The sequence below is a fragment of the Macrobrachium nipponense genome, chromosome 47 (assembly GCF_015104395.2).
Source record: "Macrobrachium nipponense isolate FS-2020 chromosome 47, ASM1510439v2, whole genome shotgun sequence".
In the NCBI taxonomy this organism is placed as follows: Eukaryota; Metazoa; Arthropoda; class Malacostraca; order Decapoda; family Palaemonidae; genus Macrobrachium; species Macrobrachium nipponense.
The window spans coordinates 34,757,312-34,774,062 of NC_087222.1; the positions used below are offsets into that span (position 1 = coordinate 34,757,312).

General features: G+C 42.9%; 1 protein-coding gene across 3 annotated transcripts in view; it reads left to right on the top strand.

Annotated features, from left to right (window-relative positions):
• LOC135204881 (uncharacterized) overlaps positions 1 to 16,751 on the top strand; it is a 73,965-nt gene that overhangs the window by 23,446 nt on the left and 33,768 nt on the right. For all 3 annotated transcript variants that reach the window (XM_064235112.1, XM_064235113.1, XM_064235114.1), the window contains one exon: positions 12,601 to 12,906. In XM_064235112.1, the coding sequence (XP_064091182.1) occupies positions 12,601 to 12,906 (306 nt within the window). The remainder of the gene's footprint in view (positions 1 to 12,600; positions 12,907 to 16,751) is intronic.

The following is a 16,751-nucleotide window of genomic DNA, read 5'->3' on the forward strand; positions in this document are numbered from 1 at the left end:
CGCACGGTATAGGACTACGAGTCTACCGCAACATTTCACTATTATATGCTCTCCTGCTTAGGCAAAGCGCAGCCTTTTAGGGAAGTAAACATACTGTGTGAGGGAATGGATGAGCTTGCTGGGGACCATTTCCTTCCTAAAGAAGTTTGTTTCCCTGAATAGACTGCAATTCAGACCTCTACAGTTTTTTCCTACCGGGAAACTGAAATTTTATTAAAGATCTAGGAATGATTTCTGAACATCTCTCGGTGCGTTAAGTATCACTTGAGGTGATAGAAAGAAGGTGCCGGACATCTGGAGAGGGTTTCAGATGTCCTGGATCATAATCTGAAAGAAGTGGAAGCAATTCTGTCGTCCCTCCAGTCCTGGAAACGAGTTTTTGGAACCAGTGGTCCATATCAACTCTGATCTTCCACAGCTCTCTCATATCTTAGGAAGTATCTTCTCTCGGTCCCTGTTCGGGTTTACGAGAAAGAGCCTATTATAACAACAGACGTAGAATGTAACGATCCTCTAGAGGTTCGTTACAGGATTGCAAAAGTCCGTACGAATCGTCTCCGATCGACGGCAGCAACTACTGACTTCCGAGTGGAATCTTTCTTTAGAAGTATGTTGAGAGTTATGGAGACTTTAGGGACGTCCTTTCATACATCTCTTCGCTATGATATTGAACAGGGATGGATGTTTAGTCTTTTTTCCCCTTTTTCAAACGCTTAGGAAATGTAATAAGATGATTTATACCATACAGGGAGCGACAATGACGCTAATCGCCCCATGTTGGCCTTCAAGATCCTAGATTCACAGAGGTCACGTCCTTCCAAGGACCTTTCCGAGAGAGTCGGTCTACTTTAACACGAAAGGTACCTATAACCTCTCCGCTCTGAGTCTGAACTACGTTCAGACTATCGAGATGTTGACAGCATAAGATTGCCGTCTTCCCTTTCCATTTGAAGAATGGATAAGCTGGCAGTCACAACTATTAAAGAATAACGCAAATATGTTGTTGACCGGCCTTTGGGCTCAGAGATTTGCTTCTGTCAAACAACAAGCCCTTCACGATCTTTGAGTTCTGTGGAATCTCGAAACTCGCTCACCATCTACTTTTTGTCTCACCTGTTTTCTCGGAGTCAGACACTCGTGCGAGATCAGGAGACACATAGTAGCCCTGAGTTTCTTGTTGACGAAGTCGGTTGCGTTACACACCCCGATGATCGTTAACATGAGACCAGGTTGGACTGTCAGGCATTCGTCCTTCGGGACTGAATCGCCTTTTGCTCCTCGCTCCTTTCTCCTGGCACCAGAAGCTCGAGTCAGGAGTGGCTCAGGAGTTGATTCACTAACGACGTTGGGTTGCGTTCATACCACAAGGTTTGCTTAGCTTGAATCGCCCAGGCAGTCCAGACATCATCCTTCAGCGAAGAATATGCCTTATGTCTTCAGGGTACAGCCTTGCTGTCCTTGATGCGTCTGACTGGTCAACTGGTCGGTCACCTGACTTTAGTACAGACCTGACTGACTGTGCATGTCCAGATCGAAGCTTTCAATATGGAACTTAGACATAGTCTGAAGTTCTTGATGTCAAAGCATTCGAACATCTCCTACCTGTTAACTTCTTGCACGTGATCAGGAAGGCCCTTTTCTTAACCACCCTAGATACGACAAAGAGGGTTAGTGAGGTTTTCAGCCATCGTCAGAAGTTTTGGCATTAGAGAACACAAGGGTGCGTCTCTAAGCCTTCCGTTGTGGCCTAAGAATGGAAACCCGTCTTGTTCTTGGGCCAGGAGCTTGGAATCAAGGATGGCACAAGTTATTGGGCAGGAGCCAGAGAGAGTCCTGTGCCCTGTCAGGTCTCTCAAGTTTTATCTACATAAAACTCAAGAAAGTCGAAGTCGTACGGACAATCTGCAGTTGTTTTTCCGAAAAGACCAGACTTGCCCATATCGAAGAACACCCTGGCTTTATTGTTAAGGAGTTCTTTCAAAAAAGCTCCTTCATTGTGTTGGCACAAAGATTTGAAATCTTTTGATTTGAATGCTCACGAGGTGAGGGCGCGGCCTCGGAAGCAATTTCAACAGAGCATGGCACTCAGCAACATCCTGAGTACCATGTTTTAGCGAAGCAACTCTGTGTTCAATTCACACTCCCTGCGAGATGTGAAGATGACATATGAGATCTGCTGCTCGCTAGGGCCATACGTGTCTGCAGACACAATCTTGGGGGCAAGTAGTACCACTCATCCTATCCTGTAGAAAATGGTTAGGAAGAGCTCTTAATTTAGTAGTTGAGTCGCCGACAACGGTGACTTCTTAACTCTTAAGCTTAGTTAACACACTTAACTTTGGCTGGAGGTTGGTCAGGTGGTGATATATATTTTTATATATATATTTATTTTACTTCTTAGCCCTCATGGTATGGTCAATATGGTCTAGTCACGTCGTGGTCTCGCCCCTGTTGACAGATCATCTGGAGTGCACCAGCTATATAGGTCTCTACCTCGCTGGCAACTCTAGTAGCACAAGCAGACTTACGTGGCAATAACCACGAAGCCAGCAATGCTAACAGGTGGAACCAAGATGTAAATCATCTGCATGCATTTGTTTCCCAAAATCCTTCTATTCTGTCCCTTCCCACCTCCAACGGTGGGATTCAGCTATATATATCTGACAGGTAAGTTTCATGAACAAAATGATATTGTTATGATACAATAAAGTTTGTTCATACTTACCTGGCAGATATATATAATTAAGTACCCACCCACCTCCCCTCAGGGGGACAGTGGAAATAAAAATTATGAATAGAAAATGGGACTGGTTTTCTGATACCCGCCTCCCAGCGGCGGGAATGGGTACTAACCATGGCCGACCACTGTGTGTGGCCGGAAGTTTTTTGAATTTCTGTCGGACTTCAGAAAATACAGCTATATATATATCTGCCAGGTAAGTATGAACAAACTTTATTGTATCATAACAATATCATTTTAATTAATTTTTTATATTGGAACTTCAAAAGTTCAAGCAGAGATGCAGTGCTATAGCACACTAATACTTTCCCCTTACATTCCATTTTTATCTATAGTAATTCATTTTCCATTTAATTTATTCATGTGTTTTCTGATAAGTGAGATCTCTTCTTTCTGTCTTTCCCTTGACCTCCTCTTGCTTCTTCCTAATGACCGCCTTAATATTCTTTGGAAGCTTGAATTTCAAGACACCGACCCCGTTGGTGACCTTGTTTCGTACGAATAGGTTTCATATTCCATCTTCTGAATAATTAATAATAATATTACAAAAAGTTCAACTGCCTACAAATGATTGTATTCTGTCATTGACAAATTCTAACGGCTTGACAATATTCTTTGTTCTCTCGTGGTTTTCAGCTGCATTTTATGACAGGATGAATTAACATTTTTGTGAGAATTTGGGAGATTTTTCACTTTACTGTGCTTGTTAGTAATGAATTTTTAGTCAAAGTTATTTCTATGAATTTTTAGTCACGTAGGGTACCTTTTAATCATCCAAGTCTCTTCATCTGAGGACTTACGACTTCAAAATTTGGAAATGTCATTTCAGTGACACAAGCAAATCTTGTTATTAATTTTCTTTTCCTGTGCACCGTGTTCTTTTAGTTTATTCCCTTGGCCTCCCTCCACTTACCCTTGAAGTTTTAAAATGCTTATCAGAAGGTTCATTTGTTTTCCAAGTATTTGCTATCCCCGGGTTACGACGGTCTCGGCTTACGATGTTCCGAGGTTACGACGCTTTTCAATTATATTCATCAGACGTTATTTCCAAGGTTGCGACGTATGTTCCAGGGTGACAATGCCTACAACGCTCATCTGGCAGATGAAATATGACACCAAAAATGCAAAATAATTAATATTTGAAGGTTTTTTTGATGAAAAATGACATAAGAATGCAGTTTACATAGTTTTCAATGCACCCAAAGCATTAAAAGTAAGGTTTTCTTAGGGTTTTTGACGATGTTCGGGCTTACAACGATTTTCAGCTTACGACGCGTCTCAAGAACGGAACCCCCGTCGTAACTTGGGGACTGCCTGTATTTGCTACGACTAACCATTGTTTTTTACTTGGAGAACGTATTGTTTTGACAATTCAAGTATATATTTCCTCTCTCCTTAGCTGCCTGTGGACTGTTAGGACCCTGGTAAAACTGTGTGGCATATCTCCTGGCATTTTTCTAAATATAAAGATTGTTATTGCAGCAACCTATTCCATTCCGTTTACTGTACCTCCGTTCATATTCTCTGTTTTCCATCTTAATTTTCACCCTCTCGTAACAATAGTTTCGTAGTGTTTTCCTCCTATTACACGTTTCAAATCATCTTGGTGTCAGTTTCCTTTTCAGCGCTGAATGGCCTCATAGGATCCAGCTCTGGGCCTTTGGCCTAAATTCTATATAATCCCTCCTATTTAAGTGATCAGTCTTGGTAGGATTTTTTCTCGTTGGTTACTGTACGAAAGTTTTATATCTTATTTGCCATAGAATAAAATAAGTGGCAATTGGAACAAAGTAAGACAAGGAGCATGACAGGTAATTCAGAAAGAATAGAGAACAGATATCCGTGCAGACTGGTCTCGAGAGTCGCTACGAAGACCCTTCACCGTTACACAACGGTGTCCCGCAAGGATGACCTCCATAGGGCAATGTTTTTGAGTTTAATGGTAGATCCTGGCAATGAATTATGCTTCTATATAAGGGATATTGATATTTGCATCACTGAATTGTCTTAATCTCATGAAGACCACGCGAGATGATTTAGAGATGATTTCGCTCAGTTTTCGGATATAACGATTAAAAGCAGAGTCCTCTTTCTGTGTGCGAGGCAAGATTACTGTTCTTTTTATTTTTTATTTTCATACACTCAACTTACCTGTCAGATATATACATAGCTATCGACTCCGTCGTCCCCGACAGAAATTCGAATTTCGCGGCACACGCTACAGGTAGGTCAGGTGATCTACCGGCCTGCCGCTGGGTGGCAGGACTAGGAACCATTCCCGTTTTCTAATCAGATTCTCTCTGTCGCTGGGAATGTAAACATATGTTTACTTTCCCTCCTGATTTGATTTTCGTGTTTCATCGCCATCGATCTTCTGGGCCGACTTTTACAGGGAAGTACTGGATCGCTGGTTTGGCATACGTTTTTAATAACTTTTTAATAACTTTTAATGAATTAACTTCGAAGTTTTCAAAGAATAGAGGATGTGTAACTACCGAAGTTTTCGGTAGACAATTACATAGTTTTGCAAAGAAGGGAAATATAAATATTTATTCATTGATAAAGTGTAATAAATGTTAGAATTTGATTGAGGAAATAAGGTAACTTCCTATTTGAGGAAGTCAGAAAAACATAGAACTAGATATGCTTTCTTTAGAAGCTTTAATAGCCCTCGTTCTGACAAGCAGTTAGAATATTAACAGTACTAGTAGTGTTGTTTCCTCATCACCTTCTTACTTCACAGAAACTACAAATTCATTTGCAATTTGAAGATAAAGGAATGTAGCTCAAGATACGAGCTATTATAAGGTAAGAAGTGATTATAGTGTTCCCCATTGCAATAGAGGGTGCGTCTGATCGGCTCTGTCTCACTCCCAGGCCTAGACCTCTTCCAAGCTCCCTGGCCCGGAGGAGAAGGAAAGTCGAAAGCCGTACGGAGGTTATGGAGAACCCCCACCGATCAGGCGTCCCCTCGGCAGGTTCTGTAGGACGTCCCAGACTGCCAGGGATAGCCATTGGAAAGGCATCCTAATTCAATGTGTTCCCCTTATTATTATCGTCTTGACGAATAAGGAGAAGAAACATTCAACGGCGTAGATTAAATGAAGATGCAAGATAATCTCGTCTGGCTATCGGAACCTCAGAAGAGACGGAGAAAGGAAGACATCATTCGATAATAGTTGCGGTAGAGGCATTGCCCTATCCGGGTTTGTCCCCCGTACAGCTGGACGGGGGGGGGCTCTATCCCATGGGGGTTTGAAATAGTTATTTCAATAAATTCCTCATCGGTACGTGTATATGAAAATATATCTATTCTGAGAATAACGAATTAGATATTAAAGAATATTTGTTGATCGAATGAATTATATGGATCTCGTTTAGTGATTACACATATATTTATAACTTTTAAGCTTCTAGCTCCTCGGGCATGAAGCTCCGGTAACGAGGCTCAATGCGCCTAAAGCGTCTGAAACAAGGCGCAAAGCGCCTGAAACGAGGCGCAAAGCACCTGAAGAGCCTGAATAGAGGCGCAAAGCGCCTGAAGCACTATGAACCAGGATCGTCATCGGAAATGGAAGTCCTTCTCATTCAGAAGAAAGGGAGGGCTATGGACGAGAATGGAAGTATTGTCAAATTCTAAGCAAGAACAAGTGTACTAGAGATCGGAACCTTCCGCACACGGATCCTTCTGCACAAGCGGAACCTTCCAGAAGGCGGAAGATTCCAGATTCGAATCGCCTTCCAGGCTCTTGGAATTTTCCAAGAAGGAATATTTTTCCAAATGTGCAGAACATTTCACATAAGCGGAATTTGACAATAACTCGGAACCTTCCGCACAAGCGGAAACTTCCAGACGTACAGAACTTTCCAGGCGAGGATCGCCTTTCAGACGCTCGGAACTTTCCAAGCGGAAATCTTTTTCTGGATAAGCGGAACATTCCGAACGCGGAACTTTCCAGGCGCGCGGAACCTTCTGCACAAGAAAAACTATACAAGCGCGATACGTCTGCTAGGATCCAGGAGTATTCTGATCACGATACTCCTCCTAGGCGCCAGGAGTATTCGGAACGCGATACTCCTGCCAGGTGCCAGGAGTGTTCCGATCACGATACTCCTCCTAGGAAAGCGATACTTCTGCCAGGCGCCAGGAGTATTCCGAGCACGATACTCCTCCCAGGCGCCAGGAGTATTCCGAGCGCGATACTCCTACCAGGCGCCAGGAGTATTCCGAGGACGAGGAGTATTCCGATCGCGATACTCCTCCCAGGCGCCAGGAGTATTAGGAGGGTAATATCCCCCCGGCCAGGCGCCAGGAATATTTCCGAGGGAAGAGGAGTATTCCGATCGCGATACTCCTCCAGGCGCCAGGAGTATTCTAGGCAAGATACTCCTGCTTAGCGCCAGGCACTTTCTCCTACAAGAAGAGCCTGACAACCGCCAAGAGTCCTCCAGGCGAAAGGTGAAAGACATTCGAGGCTTCTCCTGATAGGGACGGGAGTTGTCGCACAGGCGGCCGTTGCCCTTGTCAGGATCGTCTTAATGCAATAAAGGCAAGAGCAAGTTCGGCTTTTTCCAGGCAGGGACTCAAGATGTAGCACAGGCTGCCGTAGCCCTTGTCAGGTTAGAGTCGGTACTGCTAAAAGCCCTTCACCTTTCGAAAGGAAGCGCTCTCCTCCGGTTGCTCAATCTTGTCCCAACTTGAGGAATGGAAGATAGAGCAGAATTGTGAGAATTAGTTCAGTATTAGTAAGAGGATATTAAAATCATCTTCCTTCTAAAAAATAATGCAACCAACCATTTACAGAAAGAGGGGCAATCGTTTGGAAGTTGAACAAGATTCGTACGAGCTCTCATTCATTGATTAGAGGCTCTTCCAGATAAGAAAGGCGTAAAATACGGACTTATCTCCAAGATAATAAAAGCTGGAGAGATTCTCTTCGATCCTCGGTTGTCATTTGCGATCTCTTTCGACTAATACTCATTCGGGATTATTGACGAAATGAACGAAGAGAGTAAGATTTCCATTCTTTCTCTGCATGTTCGGAAAGGAAAGAGTGTCGTAGAAGGCTTGCGTATACGACTACTGAATGACAAGTCATATACGCATACCATAGTTGCCTTTCTAGTTCGCTACGGAATTATCTATATCCTTACAGGTTTTTCCTAGTAAGGACTTCGCTTAAAAGGTTTGTTACGACAATACCTACTCAGCTTCGTATTTAACAAAGGTTGTTTGGCTTAAATTTGCATTATTGAGAGCTTTCTTAGACTCGAGAATAATTTTATTATATCCATTCATTGAAGGGAGTAACTGGCAACTCAGAATGAATGCAGCCAGGCAGTGACGAGACGGCTGTTAATTGTGATCCAATCCAGTACCATCCGGTTCTCGGTCGTGAACGGTTGGTTACATCTCTCTCTCCAAGGGATCGAATGCTTCACCGTATATTCCCCCTACAATCAAGGGACTTAACCCACGAATTGAGGGGATTTTTTAGGCAAACATGAATAACATCGTATTCGTTTTGCTAAGGATATCTCTCTGCCTCGGCGAGGAAAGAATGTAGTAGGAAATTCACCTTAAGATAACGATACGGTTAAGCCTTATGCACACACCGTGGGTTAATTACAGCGTTCCTACTATCCTTACAAGAGTTTTCCTAGATGAATGCTGTTTACCACAATGTGACGGTATTATAAAGGATTTTAATTCGGCAGAGCACGATTTAACATTTATTGCAAAGAGTTGTCAGACCCTGCGGAAAGTATTCACAGATCTCTTCGCAAGGCAGAAGATGAACGAGCTTCTTATAGATTGCTTCCTTTTCCTTTTCCTCGAAAAAAACAAGAAGGAGGTAGCAAGATACGCCATCTTTAATTTAAATAGGGGAATAAACTTTAGTCTTTTTTCCCCTAGTTATATATATTCTTAACAGATATTAAAATAAATGGGCGTCAAAGGAAGAAGATGAATGCATCATTTTGGCAATAAAAAGGTTGGATTCACAGAGGTCACGTTCTTCTTTCAGCATGTGTCGGAAGGTTTTTCTAAGAGAGTAGAGTTTTTATCGGAATCTATTATAAATATTGGACCTGAAAAACCTATCCACTCTGAGTCTGTCTGCGTGCAGACTGACCAGAAGTAAATATGAATGAGAGGATTTTTCAAGGGAAGCTTGATAATTCCTTTAAATATGTTAAAGACATAGAATTGCTACAGATCGTGCTAGATGGAAAGGGGAAACTGTCCTCTTCCGATACCTCTGTGAACCACATAATGGTTTTCTTCCCTTTCAGAGGGAAGAATCACCTTGGTATTTTATGCTATCAATGAACACAGTTAAAAGATATACTCTGTCTCGACAAAGAATATTAGAGATAGTAGAGAATTAAGATCTTCGGGATCTTATACAATACCTCTATACGATAAGAGTAAGAGATATTATACTTAGAATGGGATCCTAATTTGGGCCTCAGATTCCGTGTTCCGACAAGATGGAACTGCTCCTAATCAAATGTTTCTCTTGGTCCTAAACGATCAAAAGGACAAGTGAAATTTTGGGCTTTAGAATCTGGAATCAAATTCTATGAAGACTCGGCAATGGGTTCTGGCGCCAGCATAGTATGTTTGGCAAAAGAACTAAAGCCTTTTATTCCTGGATCAACGCTTTCAGATAGAGGTTTCGTTGTCCGGGTAATGTATTGACATTGTCATCTACAGAAGAAGACAAGGTTTAAACGTTTACTGAGTCTTTGGAACGCGATGAGGGCTCAAACTACTTCCCAAAAGGGTCAGAGAGATACATTCAAGAGCTAGAAATCAGGAGCCCTACCAATTTTCAGCTCAGAAGTCTCTTTAAGCTTCCAGGCTCCTTCCCTTCCATTCGGGGCAAGGATAGGGAAGCTTCTGCAACGAGAAAACTCATCAACATTTAGGAGGAGAACTCGTTAGCAACGGAAGTATTCAATAAGGATCCTCCTCGGAGGAAGACTTGTCTCTCGGACTTTTAGATTTCCTATCGTCTACTGGATGTAGCTGACTAAATTTTGATGAATGTGCAGGAGCAATTAGCGTCTTTGGTAGGAGTACTTTCTAAAGAGCCTACTCGTAAAAAGGATGACAGGCTTCCGATTAAGAGATCCAAATACCGATCTCCTGTCGGGCGCGACGAACCCTACAGGGGAGTTGTCGCACAAGCGGCCATCTCTGGTGGGAGCGATGCTTAGGCAGGACGAGAGTCGGGGAAAGGAAGTAACTCCTGCCAAGCGTCTGGCGCCAACTAGGAGCCTAGCGCAAAGAGCCTGACTTTACTGTAGATCGTTCTAGGCCCAGATCTTCATCCAAGCACAAGAGCCAACTGGAGAAGAGAGAACTCCTAATAGGAGTATAGCGCCCGCTAAGCGCAATATACTTGCCATTCGAAAGGCGCATTCCATGAGCGATACTCCTACCAAGCCCCACAGGAGTATTCGGAACTAGATGCGCCTTCCATAGGTCAGGAGTATTTGGGAAGAGATACTCCTCCCAGGCGCCTTGAGTACTCTGACCCTCGATCTCCCTCCCAGGCTCCAGGAGTATTCTAGACTTTTTACTCCTACAGGCGCCAGGAGTATTCGAAGCGCGATGTGCCTAACCAAGCGCCAGGAGTATTCTGAGCTTAATACTCCTAACAGGCGCCAGGAGTATTTGGAGCGAGATGCGCCTTCCAGACGGCAGGAGTATTCGAGAAGTGTTACGACTGTCAGGCGCCAGGAGTATTCCAACAGGATACTCTCGCGCCAGCAGGCGCGAGGCGCCAGCCAGACGCTAGGCTTCATCCAGATAGATCCAGTTCAAAGAAAGTCCTAGTCTTTCTTTGAAACAATGGTGATCTCTAAAGCACTTCATAAGTGACTTGATGATACCTTCAAACAGCTGAGAATTTAAAAGCTCATGAAGTGCGAGCTTTTGCAAATTCTTGTTCTTTTTCGTAACAATATGTCAGGAAGACATATTAGCTTTAACATGATGAGATGCAACTATGTGTTGACTGCTCATTACACGAAGGACTTCAAGTTAACCTACGAGAGATCCTTCTCTCTTGGGTTATACGTATCAGCGGAATACGTTGCTGGGATAAGGAGCCGACACTAATCCTTTAATAATGAGTTGAATTTATTTTAACTCAGTGATTTTTTTTTGAGGTTTGGAAAGGAGTTTGGGGATAACTCTTTTTCAATTTTAGCCCGCGAACCCTCATGTTAGGAACAGGTGATCGGGATCGATGTTGCGCTCCTTAGTTATGCCAATAGGCATAGGCATGTTGTCATATAAGCGGATTAGCACCCATTGACAAATGCCAATTAGGCTCGACCGAGTAAAAAGTGGATAAGACCCCATCGGTAGAACCCACAAGAACTCTTGGCCACAGATCACTATCTTGCTAAGGCTCTTGAGACGAAGCAGACTCCTATGCAATAGCTAGGAAGTCAACCCTTCGTCTAGAAAACACAGAGGAACCAAGGTCTATAATACCTACAACATATGTTGTTTACCTGTCTAGTCAGTAGTTAGCTGTCTCTTGCCCTCCACCAAAGGGTGTCAATCAGCTATGTATATATCTGACAAGTAAGTTGAGTGTATGAAAATGATATTGTTATGATACAATAAAGTTTCATACATACTTACCTGGCAGATATATACAATTGAAGACCCCCCACCCAGCCTCCCCGCAGGAGACAGGTGGAAGAGAGAATCTGATTACGAAAACGGGAATGGTTCCTAGTCCTGCCACCCAGCAGGCAGGCCGGTGGCCGGTAGATCACCTGACCTACCTGTAGCGTGTGCCGCGAAATTCGAATTTCTGTCGGGGACGACGGAGTCGATAGCTATGTATATATCTGCCAGGTAAGTATGTATGAAACTTTATTGTATCATAACAATATCATTTTACTTTTCCTCTGCTATTACTGATTGCGCTGCCTGGGATTTAGACATGTTTATTGTCAGTCATTATTTTGACAGAATTAACTGTCTACTTTTTGTAAGAATACCAATATTTATTCTGTTTGTTCATTATCGTTTCATTATACAATACTTTCAAGTGTCTGTTGCACTTTGAGAATAATGTTTTATTGTCACTTTTTAATCCTCTATAGTGCAAAACAGATGTAAAATTTTGCTAATTAGTTTCTTGTTTGTAGAGCTTTCATAGCTATTTGCACTTTTGTTTCATAGTTCTCTCAAGAGGTCTTTGCCCTCATTTTGTATATCCTGTCGGGAGGTATGCCCCCATGAGTACACGTCAAACAGTACACTGCGGGCATTACTTGAGGTTTCTTTGTGCAGTGCCCGTTGAGCCCCTAGCTGCAACCCCTTTCATTCCTTTTACTGCATATTATCTTTCTTCCATCTCACTTCCCACCCTCTCCTGATGATTGACATAGTGCAACTGCAAGGTTCTCCTCCTGTTACACCTTTTAAGTCTTTCTAATCTTGGTTTCCCTATCAGTACTGAATGATCTCAAAGGTCCCAACGCCAGGCCTCTGTCCTGAACTCTATCTTGTATTCCATTCTGTTCATTTTCTGTGTGAATGCTCTGACTTCTTTTCCTAAATGTCCTTTTACTCATACGTCTGTCTAATTATTCAGACCTTTTTTTCTAAGCGTCCCATGATTCAAACTTCTCTTCGTATCTCCGCCACAGGGTGGACTGGCTGAATTTTATTTTCCATTCCATAAATTTTCCGTTTGTCTGTTATTCAAACTTCATTCCTAAATGTCTCTTTATTCAAACTTCTGTTTCACTCTCTGTATGTGTAATCATTCAGACTTCTTCATTCAAACTCCCTCTCTCTCTCTCTCTATCTCCCCCCACAGGGCAGACTGACCATGAAGATCGCAGCCATGAAGATGGCTAAGTTTGGCCAGACCGGACTGAGAGAGGTCACGGGGGGCGTCCTCCCCACGAGATCCGACCTCCTCCTGCCGCCTCGCCTGGAGAACATGAGTATGTCCTTCAGCCCCTTTAGGAGGCCTAGGGCGGCCTTCCAGAAGGGCCAGGCGGTCGGTTCTTCCAGTCACTCGGAGACGCACAAGGTTAAGACGGCGGCGGAGCGGAAGACCTACTCGGACGCCCTCCCGCCCAACGGCACCATTCGCTCGCTGGCGTCGCAGCGGAAAAAGGTTGGTTGGCATTTCGTTTTGATCTGGAGGCCTTTTTTGGGGGAGGCGGCCTGTCACGTACATGAGCCCCAAGCTCAAGAGGGAAGTAAGAGGCATTTGGGGAAGGCAATCCATCAGTTATATTAACTTAAGGCTCAGAGGGAAGTAAGAGACCTTTTGGGGAATTTCAAATTTAATTAATCATAATTACATTTATACCTCCAAATCTAATTCCTTGATAATTATGTTTATATATGTCCAAATATAAATCTATTGTCATTTATACAAATTCTGTGTATTCATTTCTATCTACTGTCCTTTCAGGTGAGTGTTGCCATATGAAGGGTTCTTGCAGACAATGTGAGTACAGTGCCATTATGTTTTATCACTCCCTTAGGAGGGTATCGGCGTTAGTGCACCTCACGACGTGGTGCACTGTAGGCATACTACGTAGGTCTCTCTCTCTCTCTCTCTCTCTCTCTCTCTCTCTCTCTCTCTCTCTCTCTCTCTCTCTCTCTCCACAGTTGTTATAAATGGGTTAATACATGTTGACCTCTTGAGAAATACTAAGGCTGTAGCATTCTCCTGTTTCTCAGAAAGAGAGAGAGAGAGAGAGAAAATTTCCAGTCTGGCTCATCTCTGGACTGATAATGTGTAGACATATTTTGCATGTGTTTTTGTGTGTGTGGAGAGAGAGAGAGAGAGAGAGAGAGAGAGAGAGAGAGAGAGAGAGAGAGAGAGAGAGAGAGAGGCCTGCACCCTTCTGTCAAGACACGTGGGCGGCCGTTGCCAAACAAACTGTGACGTCAGTGGAAACAATGACGTAATTGTGACGTCATAGGATTCTCTCTCTCTCTTCTCTTACAAAATTTATTTTTAGACATCATTGTATCTTTATTTAGAATAGTCCTCTCTCTCTCTCTCTCTCTCTCTCTCTCTCTCTCTCTCTCTCCATCTCTCTCTCTCTCTCTCCAGCTTCTTTGTTCATTATATATTTATATATATATATAGTATATATATATATATATATATATATATATATATATATCTATGATTCAACTAAACATTCCCCTATTATTATTATTATTATTATTATTATTATTATTGTTATTATTATTATTATACCAAACACTCCATCATAAGGTTAGATACTTGTTCATACAGTGTTCAGGTGTTTTGAGTCTCGCACAACAAGTGTTCAGCAGAAATATTATTCAGTGTCCTTATCCTTATAAGTATCTATAAGTATCCGGGAGGGTTCAGTGGCAGTTTAATTTTCCTACTTGAATGGATCTCTCTCTCTCTCTCTCATCTCTCTCTCTCCTCTCTCTCTCTCTTCTCTCTCCTTCTCTCTCTCTCTCTCTCTCTCTCTCTCAATTTGTTTCATCCATTACTGCACCTTCACGAAGAAAAAAAAAAAAACATGACTTCTGCGAATTTATCTCTCTCTCTCTCTCTCTCTCACTGGGTCATCGCCTCCCTCCTCAAAGACGGCAGGCAAGCAAGCAAGCAAGCGCACACACACACACACACACAACACCACACACACACCACCACACCCTTCCCAACAAACCGCGACTACGCCCATGAGCGCTACAAACTAGCCTTCGTCATAATATACCCCCTTCTTATCTCCTCGCTCCCTGGGGCATGTTGTGGGGGGGGAGGGGAAGGGAGGGGGGGTTTAGAATAGGTATTTGGGCGGGAAGGGGTGTGTGTCTGCGAGAGAGAGACAGGTCCTACTCCCCTCCCTCCTCCTCCAAGCAGGGACAAGCAAGCAAGAGAGAGAGAGAGAGAGAGAGAGAAAGAGAGAGAGAGAGAGAGAGAGACAGGTCCTATTCCCCTCCCTCCTCCTCCTCCAAGCAGGGACAAGCAAGCAAGCAAGCAAGCAATGAAGGCAAGCGACCAAATAAGTCTCCCTCTGGCCTTGTGCTTGGTTGAAGAACTCCAGGCAGCAGTCGAGTCTTTGTATTTTTTTTATTTTACTTTTTTTTTTCCTTGAAGTCTTCTTGACCCTGCTTTCGTATATCACAGCCCACCCTTTATCGTCAGTCCCTTCATATAACGGGAACCCTATACGATGTTAAGGGGGTGTTGGGGGGGGGGGGGGGGGGGGGCAATAATACCCCTTCCCGTCCCAAAACTGCAAAAGGGTAAATTTTTTATCTTTTTTCGAGTGGGCTTTGGTCTTATCGCAATCTTTTTGGGGGGAGGGGTATTTGAATGTGGCAACTGAAGATGGATGCGGTTGTCATCGTATGAGAGAGAGAGAGAGAGTTAAGAAAGGATAGGAGAGAAAAAGATTAAAACTACACCATATAATAATAATAATAATAATCATAATAATAAATATTAGAAACCAGTACTCAAATACTGTGTAAAAATATCAGTAGGGGAGAGAGAGAGAGAGAGAGAGAGAGAGAGAGAGAGAGAGAGAGAGAGAGAGAGAGAGATGGACAAATTAAACGGACAAACGGTTATTTTTCCTCGGAACTGTCCATCCTGGGAGGTGTATAGATAATCCCTCCCCCCCCTTCCTCTGTAATAATCGCCCCCTTGTGGGGGGGAGTGGGGGTGGTATGCACTCGATGCCCTCCTCCTCCCCCCCCCCCTGGGGTAGCGGTTGCCACATAGTAGCTTAAAAAAGTGGTTGTGAGAGAGAGAAAAGAGAAAGAGAGAGAGCTGAGGAAGGTGTATTTCCTGTGCAGTGTATCTCTCTCTCTCTCTCTCTCTCTCTCATTATAGTTTTATAATATATTATCCTGATGGAATATACAATATATATATATATATATATATATATAATATATTGTATGTATAAATGCATATGCACATAGGAACATACATGAACAAACAGCTATAACTCCTTGACAAACATCTAGATACACAGATAAGTTATCTGAAAGCTTCTAAGTGTAGTATATTTATAGATTTGCAAAAGCACACATACACACACACACGCCAATAAGCGGCTAAAGGTAAGGAACTTGCACCGATGGGGTTTTTGGGCACAGAATGCCCCGGGAGTCATCTGCTGTGAGAGAATGCTTTAAGAAAAGGGGTGGACGAGGAGAGAGAGAGAGAGAGAGAGAGAGGAGAGTTTCTTTTATAATCAGTAGCTGCTCTTTCCAAGTCATATGTTTTACGTAGACTTGTAATATAATAGTAATATTTCGCTGATAGGCGTGACAGACAGATGCATGAACTTGCATTTTTGTTTATAGACGTGGGTATATAATTGCATATACGGAAATTGGGTGTCTTACAAACGCACACACACACACACACAGGCACAATTCACAAGTAAACAGTTCCTTGTAACATATCACACAAATACATAATTGCATCGAAGATTTGGATACATACAAAACATTTTGTATTTATAGTAATTTGTATATATTAACAGATACATGTATACAGTGTATATCTGTAACTCTTACACACACACACACAATAACTGCCAACATTTATGATAATTTTCTCACGCTATACCACCTATCATTCTTGCCTACTCCCTCCGTCTCTCTCCCTCTCCCCCCTCCACCCCCTTCGGGCCATATTTAAACGACATTAATTCCAGTAATCACGAGATATCTATCTCTCTTTTTCTCTCACTATTTCTCTCTCTTAACTTTTTCCTCAATTTTTGCCGTTATGTCAAAGCGGGACGATTTCGCGCGCTTTCCACCTTGTTTTGAGGGGTCGTTCATTTCGACCGAAATCGGCTTTATTTTAAAAGGAAATGATCTCCTTAATATTTATATATAAATAAATGGTCGCGTTCCCCCCGATGACGGTTAGTGCGGCGCTGGAGTCGGGAGAGGGTGCACGCACGCACACACACGCTCGCTCGTTGTCTGTCTGTA